Source organism: Barbus barbus, assembly GCF_936440315.1.
Source record: "Barbus barbus genome assembly, chromosome: 40".
NCBI lineage: Eukaryota > Metazoa > Chordata > Actinopteri > Cypriniformes > Cyprinidae > Barbus > Barbus barbus.
In genome coordinates this window covers 22823186-22841127 of record NC_136718.1, presented here as the reverse complement: position 1 = coordinate 22841127, position 17942 = coordinate 22823186, and the positions used below count along the sequence as shown (strand labels likewise).

The 17942-nt window shown below is 37.0% G+C and overlaps 1 protein-coding gene across 3 annotated transcripts in view; it reads left to right on the top strand.

The window, feature by feature from the left end:
- The first annotated feature begins 5147 nt into the window (after positions 1–5147).
- LOC306859987 (F-actin-monooxygenase mical1-like) overlaps positions 5148–17942 on the top strand; it is a 30558-nt gene continuing 17763 nt past the window's right edge. Inside the window, exons 1-6 of one of the 3 annotated variants that reach the window (XM_079401470.1) lie at positions 5148–5168; positions 15670–15952; positions 16040–16247; positions 16630–16737; positions 16855–16950; positions 17706–17861. In XM_079401470.1, coding sequence (XP_079257596.1) covers positions 15692–15952; positions 16040–16247; positions 16630–16737; positions 16855–16950; positions 17706–17861 — 829 coding nt within the window. In that variant the 5' untranslated portion in view covers positions 5148–5168; positions 15670–15691. Of the gene's footprint in view, positions 5241–9867; positions 10113–15669; positions 15953–16039; positions 16248–16629; positions 16738–16854; positions 16951–17705; positions 17862–17942 lie in introns of those variants that run through there. The other 2 variants (XM_079401469.1, XM_079401471.1) reach the window with 2 other exon arrangements.

Here is a 17942-nt window from a genome sequence, read left to right as displayed (position 1 = left end):
AGATGTCTTTAAGATGTTTATGATTTAGAATGTAGGCGAGGCGGCGGGGCCCGCTCACGTTCCTCCCGAGACAGCGGTGCTTGCTCACGTTCCTCCCGAGACAGCTGTGCTCGCTCACGTTCCTCCCGAGGCGGCGGTGCCCGCTCACAATGCTTCCGAGGCGGCAGTGCCCGCTCACAAGGCTTCCGAGGCGGCGGTGCTCGCTCACGAAGCTCCCCAGGCGATGGTGCCCGCTCACGTTCCTCCTGAGACCACTGTGCTCGCTCACGTTCCTCCCGAGACAGCGGTGCCCGCTCACGCTCCTCCCGAGGTGGCGGTGCCCACTCACGTTCCTCTCGAGGCGGCGGTGTCCGCTCACAGGACTCTCGAGGCGGCGGTTCCCGCTCGCATTCCTCCGAAGGCGGCGGTTCCCGCTCGCATTCCTCCGAAGGCGGCGGTTCCCGCTCACAGTTCCTCCGAGGTGGCGGTGTCCGCCCACGTTCCTCTCGAGGCGGCGGCGCCCGCTCACAAGGCTTCAGATTTGGCGGTGCACGCTCACAGGGCTTCCGAGGTGCTCACAAGGCTTCCGAGGCGGTGGTGCCCGCTCACAAGGCTTCCGAGGCGGTGGTGCCCGCTCACGAAGCTCCCCAGGCGATGGTGCCCGCTCACGTTCCTCCTGAGACCACTGTGCTCGCTCACGTTCCTCCCGAGACAGCGGTGCCCGCTCACGCTCCTCCCGAGGTGGCGGTGCCCACTCACGTTCCTCTCGAGGCGGCGGTGTCCGCTCACAGGACTCTCGAGGCGGCGGTTCCCGCTCGCATTCCTCCGAAGGCGGCGGTTCCCGCTCACAGTTCCTCCGAGGTGGCGGTGTCCGCCCACGTTCCTCTCGAGGCGGCGGTGGTGCCCGCTCACAAGGCTTCCGAGGCGGTGGTGCCCGCTCACAAGGCTTCCGAGGCGGCGGTGCCTGCTCACAAGGCTTCCAAGGCGATGGTGCCCGCTCACGTTCCTCCCGAGACCGCTGTGCTCGCTCACGTTCCTCCCGAGGTGGCGGTGTCCGCCCACGTTCCTCTCGAGGCGGCGGTGCCCGCTCACAAGGCTTCAGATTCAGCGGTGCACGCTCATAGGGCTTCCGAGGCAGCGGCGGTGTCTGCTTGCGGTCCTCCTGCTCTGCCTGCCCCGCCTTGGCCTCTTGCTCTGCCGGCACCTCCCTGGCGCTGCACGGGCCTGGCCCACCATCCCTCCCCCTGTTCCACCTCCCTCCGGACTTTTGAGAGTTTTTGCTGGAACGTCTGGAAGCCGTTCCTTAAGGGAGGGGTCATGTCATGAGTCCGGGCCCGGCAGTTCTTCCCGTCTCCACCAGAGGTCACCATCTCGCTTCCTCCCGGACTCATCTCCGTAAACACATACACCTGTCCCACTCATTACACCCCCAGCTGTTCCCCATTGTCATGGACTATTTATACACCACTCTCCCACCACTCTGCCTGGTTCCATTAGATGTTTTTGTATTTGTGATTTCATGTGTATGCTGGGTAAAGGTAGTTGTTTGTTTTCTAGTGTCTACTCTGGTCTGGGATACATGCACTGCATTGCCATTCATATCCCAGTCCTTTTCTGTTTTGTTTTTTGTGCCATGTTGGCCTTTTTGTTTCATTAAAAAAGCACCTTACCTGCATTTGGACCCTGACTCTGTCTTTTCACGCCACTCCCGAGGCGTTCCGTGACAATTACAGTTGTTTTTTAATCATTGCGTTTTGAACTCTTAATCGACTGAAAGGCAGTTTATTGTCCTCTAGCTACACCTACTCTTATGTTAACGTAAACTGCAATATTTACATCCAGTTTAACCATAAACTGTAGGCTACAGGTTATCTGAGTAACCTTGCTTTTGTTGGACTTCAGTTAGATATTACGACTACATCCCACACTGCGTTATTCATGATCGTACAATCACATTATATACTTTTGAGGGTATATCTTTTGATATTTAACTTTAAACTTTTTAGAACGCAGAATTTTTAGAACTTCTCTTTTTAAAGTTTATTAAAACGTTTTTAAAAACCAACTTGTGAATAAAGCTGTTGACCGAATTCTGTTCAAAAGTGAAAGTTGGTGTTGCTAAAATAACCTTGTAAAAACACATCCTGCTTCTCTAAAACTCTTCAACAGTGTCTGAAAATAAATTCGAAAGTCTTTGGGGGTCATAAACTGAGCAAAAGATAGGCCTGCCCTGCCCTGTGGTGATAACTTTTGCTTCTATGCATTACCCGGAAAAATGACTTCAGTATCAGACTATGGAAAAGGTTTACCTTATGAACAGGGCCAGTCCAAGCCTTTATGGGGCCCTAAGCAGAATTTTATTTGGGGGCCCCTCGGTGCCGCAAATATTATTGTCAAAGCTTGATTATTCACACACTATAAATCTAACACACCCATTATCAGTGTTGTTTGTTGTAGCTGTGTTGCTTACATCATACCATTGTCTGCCTGCATGTTTTTACCCTTCTGTGATTTTTAATTGTAACAGTTGCAAACTTCCAACAGTGGTCAGGTGTTCATTTTCACTTTAACATTGAAAGTCTTAATGTATTAAATGGCATACTTAATGTGCTGAAAAGTAGCTAAATAAACCAGCAGACAATGCATTTACAGAACAGAGTGATATTTTTAACAACATAAATATTAATCGAAGTTGTACTTTTATTACAAGTCATACTTTTTATAATAAATATTAAACATAGCAGAGGGCATCATTCTGTACGTACAACTCTTAATCTATATTTAGCTAATTGAGGCATAATGATATCGGAATATAATAGCAATATAAAAGCTTATTTCTATTACAAATATATGTCCCCAGGAAAGTGATTTTTACGCAGAAAACTTTCATCTAAAACTAAGTCAAATGTTATAATAACGACCATAGTTATGGTTTTGAGAAACGCACCTCTGATTTGTGCCACAAAACCCCCCATGTTGAACTCCTCCCCCAAAACACGATCGATTTTAATAGAAGAAATAAAATAAAGAAGAAAAAAGAAATACGCGTTCAATGCTTTACATATTTCATAACTGTTCAGTGTGTTCAACCGAATAAAGTTTATTTTAGGTTTCAGATATTTAAATACACTTCAATTAAGCAAAAAATACATTAATTTGTTAAATAGGTCACACACTGATTTCTATAGAAATGTTCAGCATTAAAGCATTAACTGCAACAGTGTCAAAACAATACATAGTTTGTATAGTAATATGATTAATCTTTTGATTGATTACAGGAATACAGCAAAACAAACCATAAGTGAATAACTCATGCTGACCTAGGCTAGTTTTTGTTTTCTTTTTGATGTGTAGCGTTTATATATTTCAATTGTGGTGCTTTCATTTTTTTTTTTTTAAAAGATTAGACTACCTGTCATTGGTGACTAGTACTGCAATGTGTAGCTACAACAATGCCTGAAACATACCTCTACAAATGTATCTGTGGCCTAATAAAATGTATATAAGCTAGTCTTGTGTGAGTATCCTGTCTTTCTTTCATCATCATCTTCTTTTTTTAATTTTGATAGCCAGTATTTCCCAGCCTTCACAGCCCCATCAGTATCTTTATCAACACCAAACTACAAATATTCATTTTTCTCATATTATATAATTAAAGTCACACAGGTAAATGCACATTTATTTCTATCTGTCACATTTTCTTCTATTATTAATTTTATTTTAGGTAAAAAAATCTAAATCTTTCCACATACACCTGTTTGGGAATCACCAATCTCCAAGCAGCCTATAATGGATTATAATATAAAGGTATACGTCCAGCCAAAAATGAAAACTGTCATCATTTACTCACCTGTTTGAAACCAGTGTGAACAAAACAGCATTGATACATTTTTCAAAGTATCTTCTACAGAAGAATGAGTCTTACAACATGAGAGGGAGTTAGTTTAATTTTTATTTTATTGTGAACATTTGAAAATCTTATTCAAAAGTGTTTATCACATTTTGAAACCCAAATGCTTTTGTCAGCCAAACTCTGTTCTCCTGTCTCCTTCTGAAATGTATATCTTTTGAGATTAAGTTAATATTTCAATAATTTTAACACTTTCATGTTGACAGTTAATTGTTAACAGTTAAAATGACAAGCAGGTTAACAAATAACATGTTATCTTTTTTAGTAAGTGTTTTATTTTGACTTAAGCTCCACGTCCGGTCTGAAACAATATGTGGAAACATCACAAAAGCAAATCAAGGCCATGTTATGACACTATTGATGATAACATATTTATGAGCTCTTATCCAAATTTAAAAATAGTATTCTTGGAGTAGCTGCTGACCTAGGGGTGTCTTGATGTCCAAGAAGACTGTGCCATCAGAATAATGCTTTAAGGTTTATGCACTGTGTTATATAATCAATTACAAATTATAATGATTACAATTTTAACTACAAAAACAATTTTCTCAGCATGAGTTATTCACTTATGGTTTGTTTTGCTGTATTCCTGTAATCAATCAAAAGATTTATCATATTATTACACAAACTATGTATTGTTTTGACACTGTTGCAGTTAATGCTTTAATGCTGAACATTGATACTTCATTACCTTTTCGAAATAATCCATTAAACACGTAGCGATTTGAGGAGCATGCACTAATATTTTCAGTTCCATTCGTTTGCGCGTTGTTTCAAGGACACGCCCACAACAGGGGAACTAATGAATATTCATGTAACTCCACCCACTCGAACAGTTTTTCACGGGACCCGAATATTACACAACACCCGCTCTGCTTATGAATATGAATTACGACCTGATGACGGTGAAACCCCCTCAAGTCCAGAAGCCGTCAAATCACTTCCCTAATTAATATTTATTATTTATTTTTGATCAAACCTTGAGTGAACCGTTTTTATATTATAAGAATTATTATTATTATTATTATGTTAGTAGATAGGCTAATATGACAAAAGTGTACAAATACTCGATAAACACGTATTCAGTTAATGAACTTTGATTTGTATATGTAAACAAAGCAAACATAAAAACACATTTATAAAATAAAAATAAAAAACCCAAAGAACACTAGAAAAATTTAGCGTCTGCCTTTTAGCCAATCAAATCGTCCAACGTCACTTTATGTAATTAATATTCATGAGCCTTGGCTTCAATGCTTGGACGGACGAGACGCCGAAGGTGAGTCAAAATCGCAGAGAGGTAAACAAGGAGGTACAACTGATTTGAAAGTGTCCTAAACTGGCTTACAAGGTAATTTTTCATTTGATTAACTTTAATCACAGAGATGTCCAGTCACTCGATTAATTACTAAACCAGCAAATGTAATGTTACTTTAGTGAGCGTTGCACCGCGTGAAGGAGAAAGAAACAAGCTAATATGAACTTGTGACGATATTATGTGCTTATAAAGTTGTTACAGTGAATACATGGTGTCTGCATGTTTAGATAGACTGATTAATATTGTTTTAAACTGTTTTCACAAACATTTTATCCTACCCGTCAGGTTTTCCTACAGGGGCTTAATGCGCATGCGCAATATTTAACAATATTTACTTTTTACTTTTACTTTACTTTTGTCATTTAGCAGACGCTTTTGTCCAAAGCGACTTACAAATAAGAAAAAGTAACTAAAACTAAAAAGTTACAACTCTATAAATACTATCTACCCACATATTTAAGAAAATAAAGAAATTAAATAAAATTAACACATGCATATAACAACAACATTTCAATAATAAACATATCAATGAAAAAATTAAATAAAAAGCTACTACTATCCCTTGCCGGTGTCCCTGCCCGGTGGAGTCGCACGGTAGAGTCGATGGTCTTTACACTCTTTACTTTTTTACTTTTGTCATTTAGCAGACGCTTTTGTCCAAAGCGACTTTACAATATTTAATGCATCTGCATTACTGTAAGGGTAGGTTTAGGGTTGTGTGTAGTCATTAATAAATAATAATTTAATTTTGTTTTCGAATTGAACTACCTACTGTTTTAATGGGAGGTAGCAAAACCTGACAGGGTAGGACAAATCGACAGAACACAGGAATCTTGAAAAATAACAATAATAATAACAATACACTTATGTATATTTAAGTTGCCATCAAATAAGAGTCACGTTTTCTGAGTTTTGGGTATTTTAATATGTTTATTCAAGGTTATAGATAATGAGAACATGTCAGTACGTTTAAAAAGTGTTTTCACATATTAATTTAGTACTTTGTAAATACCAGGATAGGCTATGTGAAGATGATAACTGTACCTTAGTTTTTATCAGTGTATCATCTGAAGCAATCACTGTACCATGGTACCAGTTCTGTATGTAGTTTTGGAGTACCATACTGTAAATACTACTGTACATGGATTATGAGTAGCATAGCACTACTAGGTATCAGCAGTTATATTGAGACATGGTGCTTTTTCTATCTGTGTTTCCGATTTTCTCACTGCAAAGCTGTAATATCACAGTATAATTGTTTTTCTGTTTAGTGTTGTTTTGTGGTTTGTGCTTTGTTTGCGTAAGTTTAAGCATTTTGTTTTCTGTTAAAAGCGTCATCTCCTTTGGAAGCCACACTGAGCCTGTTTCCTGAGATAAAGCCCCTTGGGAAATTGCAGAAACTTGTTGGTGGTCACGTGTGTGTGTGTGTGTGTGTGTTGGGTTGGGTAACTTAGCATTTCACATAGCTGAAACTGATGACTGATCAGTGCAGGGGGAATTTCTGCACTATAAAATGATGTAGATTCCTTACCTAAAACTCTCAGAAAAAAGGTACAAAAGCCGTCACTGGGGCGGTACCTTTTCAAAAAGTACACCTTTGTACCTAAAGGGTTCATAGTGGTACCTTAAAAGTACTTAAAGTGTACATATTTATACCTAAATTTACTTATGTACCTTTTTTGAAAAGGTACTGCCCCAGTGACAGCTTGTGTACCTTTTTTTATGAGAGTGAACTTACTGTACTAAATCTGTCTTAACCCTGGGACTTTAGTCTTTGCTTATGTATATTGCTGTATTTATCAATAGTGGCTGTTATCAAGATTCCATCATAGACTGTTCTCTTTAAGTTTGTCGCATGATTTTATGAATTAACAGCATACAGTGCTGCTTGAAAGTTAGTGAACCCCTTGGAGAATCTGTGAAAATGTGAGTAATTTTAACAAAATAAGAGAGATCATACAAAATGCATGTTATTTTTTATTTAGTACTGTCCTGAGTTAGCTCGTTTACATAAAAGATGTTTACATTTAGTCCACAAGAAAAAAAAAAGAAGCTGAAATTATTAAAATAACTCATTCAAAAGTTTGTGAACCCTTGGTTCTTAATACTGTGTGGTAACCTGAATGATCCACGGCTGTTTTTTGTTTTGTGATGGTTGTTCATGAGCCCCTTGTTTGTTCTGAACAGTTAAACTGAGCACGGTTCTTCAGAAAAATCCTCCAGGTCCTGCGGATTCTTCAGTTTTCCAGCATCTTTTGCATATTTGAACCCTTTCCAGCAGTAACTGTATGATTTTGAGTTCCATCTTTTCACACCGAGGACAACTGAGGGACTCAAACACAACTATTACAAAAGGTTCAAACATGCCCTGATGCTCCAGAAGGAAACACATTAAGAGCCGAGGGGTGAAAACTTTTGAACAGGTTGAAGATTTCCAAATTTTTCTTATTTTGTAGAAAGTATAATTTTATATATTTCTTTTCATTTAGTACAGCCCTTCGGAAGCTACAGAAGATACTTGCATGTTTCCCGGAAGACAAATTAAGTACAATTTACCTTGATCTTCAAATTCAAAAAGTTTTCACCCCTCGGCTCTTAATGTGTTTCCTTCTGGAGCATCATTGAATGTTTGAACCTTTTGTAATAGTTGTGTTTGAGTCCCTCAGTTGTCCTCGGTGTGAAAGATGGATCTCAAAATCATACAGTTACTGCTGGAAAAGGTTCAAATATGCAAAAGATGCTGGAAAACTGAAGAATCTGCAGGACCTGGAGGATTTTTCTGAAGAACAGTGCTCAGTTTAACTGTTCAGAACAAACAAGGGACTCATGAACAACCATCACAAAACAAAAAAACAGCCGTGGATCATTCAGGTAACCACACATAGTATTATAAACCAAGGGTTCACAAACTTTTGAATGGGGTTATTTTAATAATTTCAGCTACTTTTTTGTCTTGTGGACTAAATGTAACTGTCTTTTATGTAAAATATCTTACTCAGGACAGTACTAAATATAAACTAACATGCATTTTGTATGATCTCTCTTATTAAAATTACTCACATTTTCACAGATTCTGCAAGGGGTTCACAAACTTTCAAGCAGCACTGTATATCTGTGTGGTACGTGCTTCGTCCCATGTGAATTTGAAACTGAAAACACCCCTTATAGTTAAGAATGGATGAATCTCACAAAACCGGTCAAGAACATGTCCGGCCACATTTCTCCCGAAGTCAAAACAAAGTAAAGAATTAGGGCTTTTTTTCAATTTTATGACCCCAAGATAATATATAAAATACATTTTGCCCCATGTTGTCATCATTAAAATGCGTAAATGTGTAAAAATTCAGCACGCTGTTAATGCAGTAAACCATAATAGTTATTGTTGTTCTTTGTTTATACTGATCTGATATTCCTAAAAGCTTAGATTTTGAGCTGAAGTGGAGTTTCCTGCTGCCTTAGAGATCTCGTATCTGACGCTGCAGCTATTTGGTTTATTTTACAGCATATGAAGCTACATAATAAGATCAGCAATTCACTATGCAAATGTTTCATAAGGCACAGATTTGCACCTTCCATGCAGAATCAATAAACTTTATTAATCTGTTAATGTGCCCACAGGGACTGAATTTAACACCACCAAACCTGCAGAAGCACACAATAAATGTTGTTTTATAAGTAGTGGTAGTTTAACTAGAGTGAATCCTACAAAAACCTGGCAAGATCACATTTCATGCACAAAAAAGAAAAAAATCCATCCATTAAGCTTTTTTTCCTTTTTCATTATGAGATTATTTTTATGTATTGTAATGCATCTGGACATTTCACTTTTGAGTTTTTTGATTCTTATTATTCTTTTGCTGAATGCAGTTCATTTGTTGTATATTGCTTTATTTTAAAGGCCAATACTTAATTTTTCACTTAAAAAAAAAAATCTAATTTAAATAAATGTATATTTTTATATTAAAGAGAATTCTTCATAATGTTAATGTGGTTTTTAAATATTATTATTTTAACATTTATTGTGATTATATTTTTTGGAGAGTGAAATATGGCTTGGACATATTCTTGACAGGTTTTTGTGAGATCCACCCACTCGATTTATTAGAGGTGTTAATATGTGTCATGATTGGCATGCTGTATCTGAAAAGATGTATATCTGTTAAACATCTCACATCTGTTCCACATATAACAGGCCTTTATGTTCAAACAACAGCAAAACCGTATGCTGTCAACTGACTCTTTCAGCCAGTAGCCCTGCCATTTGTTAAGCGTTAACATGAACAAGACATGACTTTGTTTGTTTCCAGGAAGTGATGTGTGAGAGATTATTGTCTGTGTTACATGCTGTGTGACCGTAAAACATTCGGGAAGTGCTGAAACATTTGTTTGAAGCAAACTGTTAGCACACAGGGGGCTGATTATGGGGTTTGAACACGAAAACCACCTGAAGTCACGTGCTGTTTTTTACACAGAAAGAGTAACAAGACGTCACCCTAAAAAAGGAGTTACAGTATTGAATTAACCTCATTTTAGCGATGCGTTCTACATTACAATCAGTGTTTTCTTAAACTCTTAACATCAATGATGCTTCAGATCATGCAACAACACATCGTTCTGCAAATTTCTAGGACTTTGTCCTTGATGTTTATCATTTCAACACACTCAGAAGTTGAACTGGGAACCAAGAAGTAATGCGACGTCAGTAGAGAAATCGTTAATTAAAACCGGGATGTCACGAGAGCATAGCACCATGCTTGGTCCCTCAGTATAGAGTCTGTCCTCATTAATACCATATGTTTTAGTTACAAGCCTCAAAGGAAGTACTTGCAGTAGCTCAGCACACTGAGATGCTGTGAAGAGGGTTTCACTTTATCCCCGTAACTCAAGTTTAAACTGCATTTAAAGGTAAGAGTTTATCAGTTTATATGCTACTAGTAATTCTAATATGGTACTAGGTAAGTTATTTAGGATGCTAAATTTAAACAGTATTAAAATGCTTTCACTTTTCATATGTGATTGAATTGAAAGTGAACTTGCTTGTTTAACTTGCCTGGCGTTTTTCCACCAGTATTTATTGTATATATCAAAGTGAAAGAATATCCAACATGACTGAAGGAAAACGTTGTGCTTTTGTAAGAATCTGCATGTGATCCAGAGAGTTTGTAATGACACAGACACTTTGTGTTCATGAAACCCACAAGAGTCGCAGGTGACACTGAGTGTTTTGTTCAAATAGACTTGCTTCAATTACACTCATCAGAGTGGGCTGGAAATCTAAATTTACACATGAAACACTTAGCAATATATTCCACCCTGTTTTTATTTTTGTACAGCCTGCAGCCAGTGACTCACTTGGTGTGATGTTATGCAGTAGTACTGGTGTGCACTTGCTTGCTTGTTTGTTGTTGGAAACTCTAGTTTTGTGACATATCATTAGTCATAACTGCTGTATGTGTAAGTGAACTCACAGGGTTAACTTTACAATGCATTGTTTCCTGCTGAAAGTTGTGGAACTTGATTCCATGAAGCTCATTCGGGCTGAACAGTATGCTATGCTTTTGTTCAGGCACACGTCTCTCTGCAATTGAATCTTTCGCTTTGTTGTAAGTTTATTTTGTTTATTATAGTAATGTTTGCTGTCTTGTGCATACTTGTAGAACATTTTATTTTAATATACAGGTGTGTGTGTGTATTATGAAATATTGTTGCAATTTATAACAGTATTAATATACTTTAAAATATATTTTATTCCTGTGATCAAAGCTGAATTTTTAGCATCATTACTCCAGTCTTCAGTGTCGCATGATCTTTCAGAAATCATTCTGATATGCTTCATTTTTATCAATGTTGGAAACTTTTGTTGCTGCTTTTTTAAAACCTGATACTTTTTCAGAATTCTTAGATGAATAAAAAAAAGCTTTTATTCAAAATAGAAATCTTTTGTAACACTGTACACTATCATTCAAAAGTTTGGGGTCAGTAAATATATATATATATATATATATATATATATATATATATATATATATATATATATATATATATATATATATATATATATATATATATATATATATATATATATATATTTTTTTTTTTTTTTTTTTATATATATTTTTTTTTTTTGAAAGAAAGAAATTAATATTTTTATTTACCAAGGATGTGTTACATTGATTAAAAAGTGATGGTAAAGACTTGTTTGGAAAGATTTCTGCTGAAATACTGTTAATCTTCATCACTCAAAATTTGAATTTTATAAAATAACCAAGGTGCTTCAACAAAAAACATTTTGTGGAAAACACAGTACTCAAAATTAGATGACCGTAACCACTCTAGCATGAAAGAAGATTACATCTAAAATATTTGAGCGTTACAGCTGTCAAAAGTTAGTAGGAAGTGTATAGGCCCTTGACTTCAGCAGATCCGCTGCCGCAAGACATCACTATTTTCTCACACTGCGCCGGTGTGATCTTGGTCCACTCTTCTTCCACTCTCTTCCATAGTTTGCTAACTGTAGGGGGTTTCTTAGCTGTAAATTTGTTGTTCTTTCTGCTGATGAGAAGCTTGGTCACTGCAGACTGGCCATTTGAAGTAAATAAAAAATTAGTGTTATAGTAGCTTTGTGAAATTATACCATAAAAAAACTGCATAAAAACAGCAGACTGGCTGAATGAGAATGCAAATTCACTCTCTGACAGCAGGTGGCGCTCATGGAACAGCATAAAATGAAAACTTGTTTCCATTTAAATCAAGTTGATTGTTCTGAGCCCACTGGAAGAAATTTTGCCCCTTTTTTTTTAAATCATAAATTCACTTTTTACTTTCACTTTTTTTTCCAAACTTTGAAGTGTTGCTAATACAAATGATTTGTATTAGCAATACTTCAAAGTTTGGAAAAAACAAAAAGTGAAAGTAAAAAGTGAATCTGATCCATTGACATTTACATTTAGAGAACATATCTTCCTTTAATTTATTCCTTAAATTATCTTTACTTGGTCGTAAAAGGGTTTTCAGAAAACTCGCAAAAACCCTGTAGATACATTTTATTTTTATAAATGAACTGTTGGAGAAGCATAGTTGTGACAGAAAGCAATTCAGACAAATGAAATGCAGAAGGGAGATGCTTCTTCATACAAATTATGACAGAATTGTTTATTTAATCAGTTTTGCTTTCTTTGTCGCCTCTATGCTTTTGGATTTGTTTACATTGAAAATCCATCCACTAATTTCCCATGAACTTATCTGTACTAGTTCCAGTGAACTATCAGTTATACTGCAATATATCAGCCAGTACAAGTTTTTTTCTTTTAAATATAAAAAAAAGGTAAACAAAGCAGCGCTGCACGGATAAACACTACTTTTACAGGCATATAGAAGTAAGATGAAAAGGAAATACCATCTAAACTTTTCTAAAGATAGTCAGTTTCCCTCATATACCCTCACCCCCAATTGTATCTCGATTCATTTAACATCTCATCTGACTTGAATTGTCACATTTTTTCAACCAGCTCGGAGTGCATCCCTTACACGTTGTCTTACATTGTAGGTTGTTTTCTCATTTTGATCTCCACTGTATATTACTGTTGTTGTCACAATATTTTATAGATCTGGAGTTTTTAAAGTCTTAATTTGCTCTGCCACAAATGAAGGACTTAAAAGGTCTGAAGTTAGAGCAGGAAATCTTGAATACTTAAAGCCATGGCATTAAAGGTGTCATGTACTGAGAAACTAAAATTCCCTTGATCTTTTTGACATTTAAGAGGTAATTTGTACTATAAAACATCCTGTAAGTTTCAGAACTTTCTTGTTAGTCTAAAAACAGCTTATATTGAAGCCAGTCTGCCAAAATGACAGCTTGTGGAATGTGGCTAAACACCACTTCTGCAGGAGAAGATCAACGCCTGCTTCTACATCGCTGCCTGTTTAGCTCCGCCCACCAATTCGCACATGCAGTGTTGATGAAAAAATAGTCTTTGCATTGCCTTCCTTCTGATCCAAACATTAGGACAGAGTGGATAAACTGAAAAATAAAGTTCCAGACCACGTCATTTAGAACTTGATCCTTTGTTCACTTTCATTTTACCACGGATTCGTTTACAAACAAGGCACAATTCGACGCAAGATTTTCAGAAAGATTGAAACGAAAAGACAATGCTGTGTCGGCTATATTGGATCTGGCAGTAATGTCACAACACACAGGTGTGAGTAACAGTTTTCATTATTGCTTTGTTAAACAGATTGTTTGATATGAGCATTTATGTGTTTTTAACCTAAATTACAGCAGCGCCATCTGTGAAGGATGTAGACTGTTAAACATACACAAGTGTTAATCCTCCAGGCCTATTCAAACAGAGCGTTCTGATGAGGGGGGTTAAAAACTGGGCAGAAAATAGCCTATTACTTCTAAATGATGATGCTTTTTGATGTAAAAGTCTTGATAACATTATAATTGACCTCAGAGAACAGTACAAAATAAAAAACAGAGCAGTTCATGACCTCTTTAATGTTTCATGCATTGCTAAAATGTCAGTGTTTTTGACTTGTTTTACAATACAAATATCTAAACATCTTTAAATCAAGCTATATTTTCTTGAGATGAACTCTTGCTCCATGAGAAACTGTTAGTTTGTTAAAATGAAAATGAAAACTTGTTTCCATTTGAATTAAGTTGATTGTTCTGAACCCCCTTGCAGATATTTTGCCCCTTTTTAATCATAAATTCACTTTTTTTCTCCAAACTTTGAAGCGTTGCTAATACAAATCATTTTCTGATCCATTGACATTTACATTTCATTTCCCTTAGATTTTTTCCTTAAGATAGTAGGAAGTGTATAGGCCCTTGCTTTGAATGACTTCAGCAGATCCGCTGCCGCAAGACATCACTAGTTTCTCTCACTGCGCCGGTGTGATCTTGGTCCACTCTCTTCCTTAGTTTGCTAACTGTAGGGGGTTTCTTAGCTGTACATTTGTTGTTCTTTCTGCTGATGAGAGGCATGGTCACTGCAGACTGGGCATTTGATGCAAAAAAAAAGGAATGGTGTTATAGTAGCTTTGTGAAATTATACCACAAAAAACTACATAAGAACAGCAGACTGGCTGAATGAGTGCAAATTCACTCTCTGACAGCAGGTGGCGCTCATGGAACAGCAGCGATACAGCATTTCCCCCCCCCCCCCCCCCCCCCCCCCCCCGCTGTAAACAAAGCAGCGCTCCATGAGAAACTTATCTAAATTAAGTTAATTCATGCTAAAATGAAAATTAAAAACTTCCATTTAAATCAAGTTGATTGTTCTGAGCCCACTGGCAGAAATTTTGCCCCTTTTTTTAAATCATAAATTCACTTTTTACTTTTAATATGATTTGTATTAGCAATACTTCAAAGTTTGGAAAAAAGTGAAAGTAAAAAGTGAATCTGATCCATATACATTTAGAGAACATATTATGTATCCTTTAATTTAAAGGTAAAAAGGTCTTCAGAAAACTCGCAGAAACCCTGTAGATACATACATTTTATATTATAAATTAACTCTTGCAGAAGCATAGTTGTGACAGAAAGCAATTCAGACAAATGAAATGCAAAAGAGAGATGCTTTTTCATACACATTATGACAGAATGTTTTGTTATTTAATCAGTCTTGCTTTCGTTGTCATCCCTATGATTTTGGATTTGTTTACATTGAAAATCCATACATTTCCCATGAACTTATCCGTACTAGTTCCAGTGAGTCGAGTTTTTTTTTTTTTTTTTTTTTTTTATATATATATATATATATATATATATATATATATATATATATATATATATATATATATATATATTTCTAAAGGAAAAACGTAGTTGTTGCTTTTACATGTTGAACTGCTATTGTGTGTTGGGTTGTTGCCAAGGTGTTTTTAGTGCTTGGGTTTTTTGAGAGGCTGTTAGATCAAATTTTCATGTCTATATGAAATTGTGGTTTCTAGATATGACTCAGGTCTCTCCTTCAGTGTAAGCGTTTAGGGTTATTTGGGCAGTCGTGGCCTAGTGGATAGAGAGTTGGACTTGACCCGAAGGTCGTAGGTTCGAGTCTCAGGTCCGGCAGGGATTGTAGTTGGGGGGAGTGAATAAGCAACACTCTCTCAATACCACGACTGAGGTGAGACCCTTGAGCAAGGCATTGAACCCCCAACTGCTCCCCGGGCACCGCAGCAATGGCTGCCCACTGCTCCAGGTTTATGTACACTTGGATGGGTTAAATGCAGAGCACAAATTCCGAGTATGGGTCACCATACTGGCCACACACCAAGCGTCATTTAGCAAACGCTATTTGAGAGATCTTTCCTTCTTGGAGCACAAATAATGGTTGAGTTACACATCAAAATTAATGTTCAGAGGTTGTTTAAAAACCTTTTACGTCAGAGACTTTCGTAATGCTCTTTTTGTTTGAAATTTCTCTGTAAACACTCTCTCTTGTCTCCGCAGCTCCCAGGCCTCTCCCATCACAATGGTCATCGAGCTTGACTCTGTCGATCCCAGCCACGCTCTGTTTGAAAGCTTTATCCAGGCGCAGACATGTAAAGACACACAGCAGAACTTCATCGAACTCTGCCGCCACCTGGAGGTCGAGCCCAGGGACTACAAGCACTTCTACAGCAAGCTGAAGGACAGACTCAACTACTGGAAAGCCAAAGACCTCTGGCAGAAGATCGACAAGAGAGGCACCCATCCGGACTATGAACAGGGCCAGGCGTGTCACCAAAATAAGGTACCATATATGAGAAATGTTAGGTATTTCTTTCTATAAAGTTGATTGACGCTGGGAAATGTAACCCAGTTTCTCTCTCTGTGTTAGTGTTTAGTGCTGGGTGCTGGTCCATGTGGTCTCAGGACAGCGATCGAATTGGCTCTACTAGGCGCTCAGGTAGTCGTATTGGAAAAAAGAGCATCCTTCACAAGGAATAACGTCCTGCATCTGTGGCCGTACACCATTCGAGACCTTCTCAACCTCGGTGCAAAGAAATTCTATGGCAGATTCTGCAGTGGATCCATTCATCACATAAGTGAGCATCTATATGTTTTGTTGTTGTTGTTGTTGTTTTAGTTTACCAAATGAAGTACAGACAACGTGAACGACAGTCATAACCAAATTTTGCTTCCAAAATGTATTCAAAGATTTGAGAATATCTGAAATAAATATGTTTGAAAGAAGTCTCTTATGCGCACCAAGGGTACATTAATGTGGTCATGTAGAATAAGGCATTAATATGTGCTTAATTACTACTAACAAATGGCTAATATTCTATTAATATGCATGCTAATTAGTAACTAGTTAAGAGACCCTAAAATAGTCAAATTGTAGTCAAAGACTACACTTAAAGAAGTTATTTTCTTACAATGTATTACTTAAATTGAAGTATAGTAATGAGATCTGTGTTTCTCTAGGTATCCGTCAGCTGCAGTTGATTCTGTTGAAACTGGCCCTGATTTTGGGGGTTGAGGTGCACACAGGTGTGACCTTTGAAGATCTGCGGGAACCATCAGGATCCACAGGTACAAACCAGATTTAGCTGTCACAGGACATTGAAAGATCTGCAGTCGTGTGGATAAACATAACATTTGTCCATTAACTTTTACTCTCATATCTCTTTCTCTCTTTCTTTCTATCAGGATGGAGGGCACAGGTGTCTCCTGCGTCCCACACAGCTGCTGCTTTTGAGTTTGATGTTTTTATTTCAGCTGGAGGGGGAAGATATGTGCCTGATGGTAAATAAAACATTTACGCAGATGAGTGAATTCCATGAAAGTCACTTTGTACTAAAAGCTTTGAGTATTTTTATTATTTTATCTTTTTATTTCATTAAATAATTTTTTTCTTAAAAATGAAACATTTTTATGTTGTAAAAACCCTCCTTATCCAAGTCACTTGTTTATTTATTTATTTATAAGGTACTTTTATAAAACTAATTTTATTTAACTTTATTTTGTAGAACGAAAAAAATTAAACAAAAATTTTTTTTGTTCTAAAACCTACGCTTTTCCAAGTCACTTCGTACGAAATACTTAAATTTTTTTACTTTATTTTATTTCAATAGGTAGCTGAATTTGTCCGCTACCTATTGTATATTTTATTTTATTTATAATTTTATCTTGAAATGTAATAACTTTTTATGTTATAAAACCCGTCCTTATCCAAGTCACTTTGTACTAATTTTTTAGTTAGTTTATAGAACAAATTTTATTTTACTTTATTTTGTAGAATGAAAAAAAAAATGTTTATAAAAATCTATCCTTATCCAAGTCACTTTGTGCAAAATATTTTTTATTATTTATTTTTATTTTGTTTTTAATTAAATGCAATAAAAATATTTTTTTATATTGTTGTAATAACCTACCTTATGCCAGTCACTTTGTACTAAATACATTTATTATTTTTTATTATATTATTAAATGCATTTATATCTTTATTTTTTAACTTTTTATTTTAATGACACTTTCTCATTGTTGTTTTCCTCATGCAGGTTTTAAGATAAAGGAGCTCAGGGGAAAGTTAGCCATCGGTATCACTGCAAACTTCGTAAACCGCCACACTAAAGAAGAAGCTCGGGTGCAGGAGATCAGTGGCGTGGCCCGAATATACAACCAGAAATTCTTCCAGGCGCTCCAGTCTGAGATCGGTACAGACTCACACAGTTACTTCATCTCACTGAGAATATACCACAGACCGTTTACATTCAATCAGAAAAAAATATTTAGAA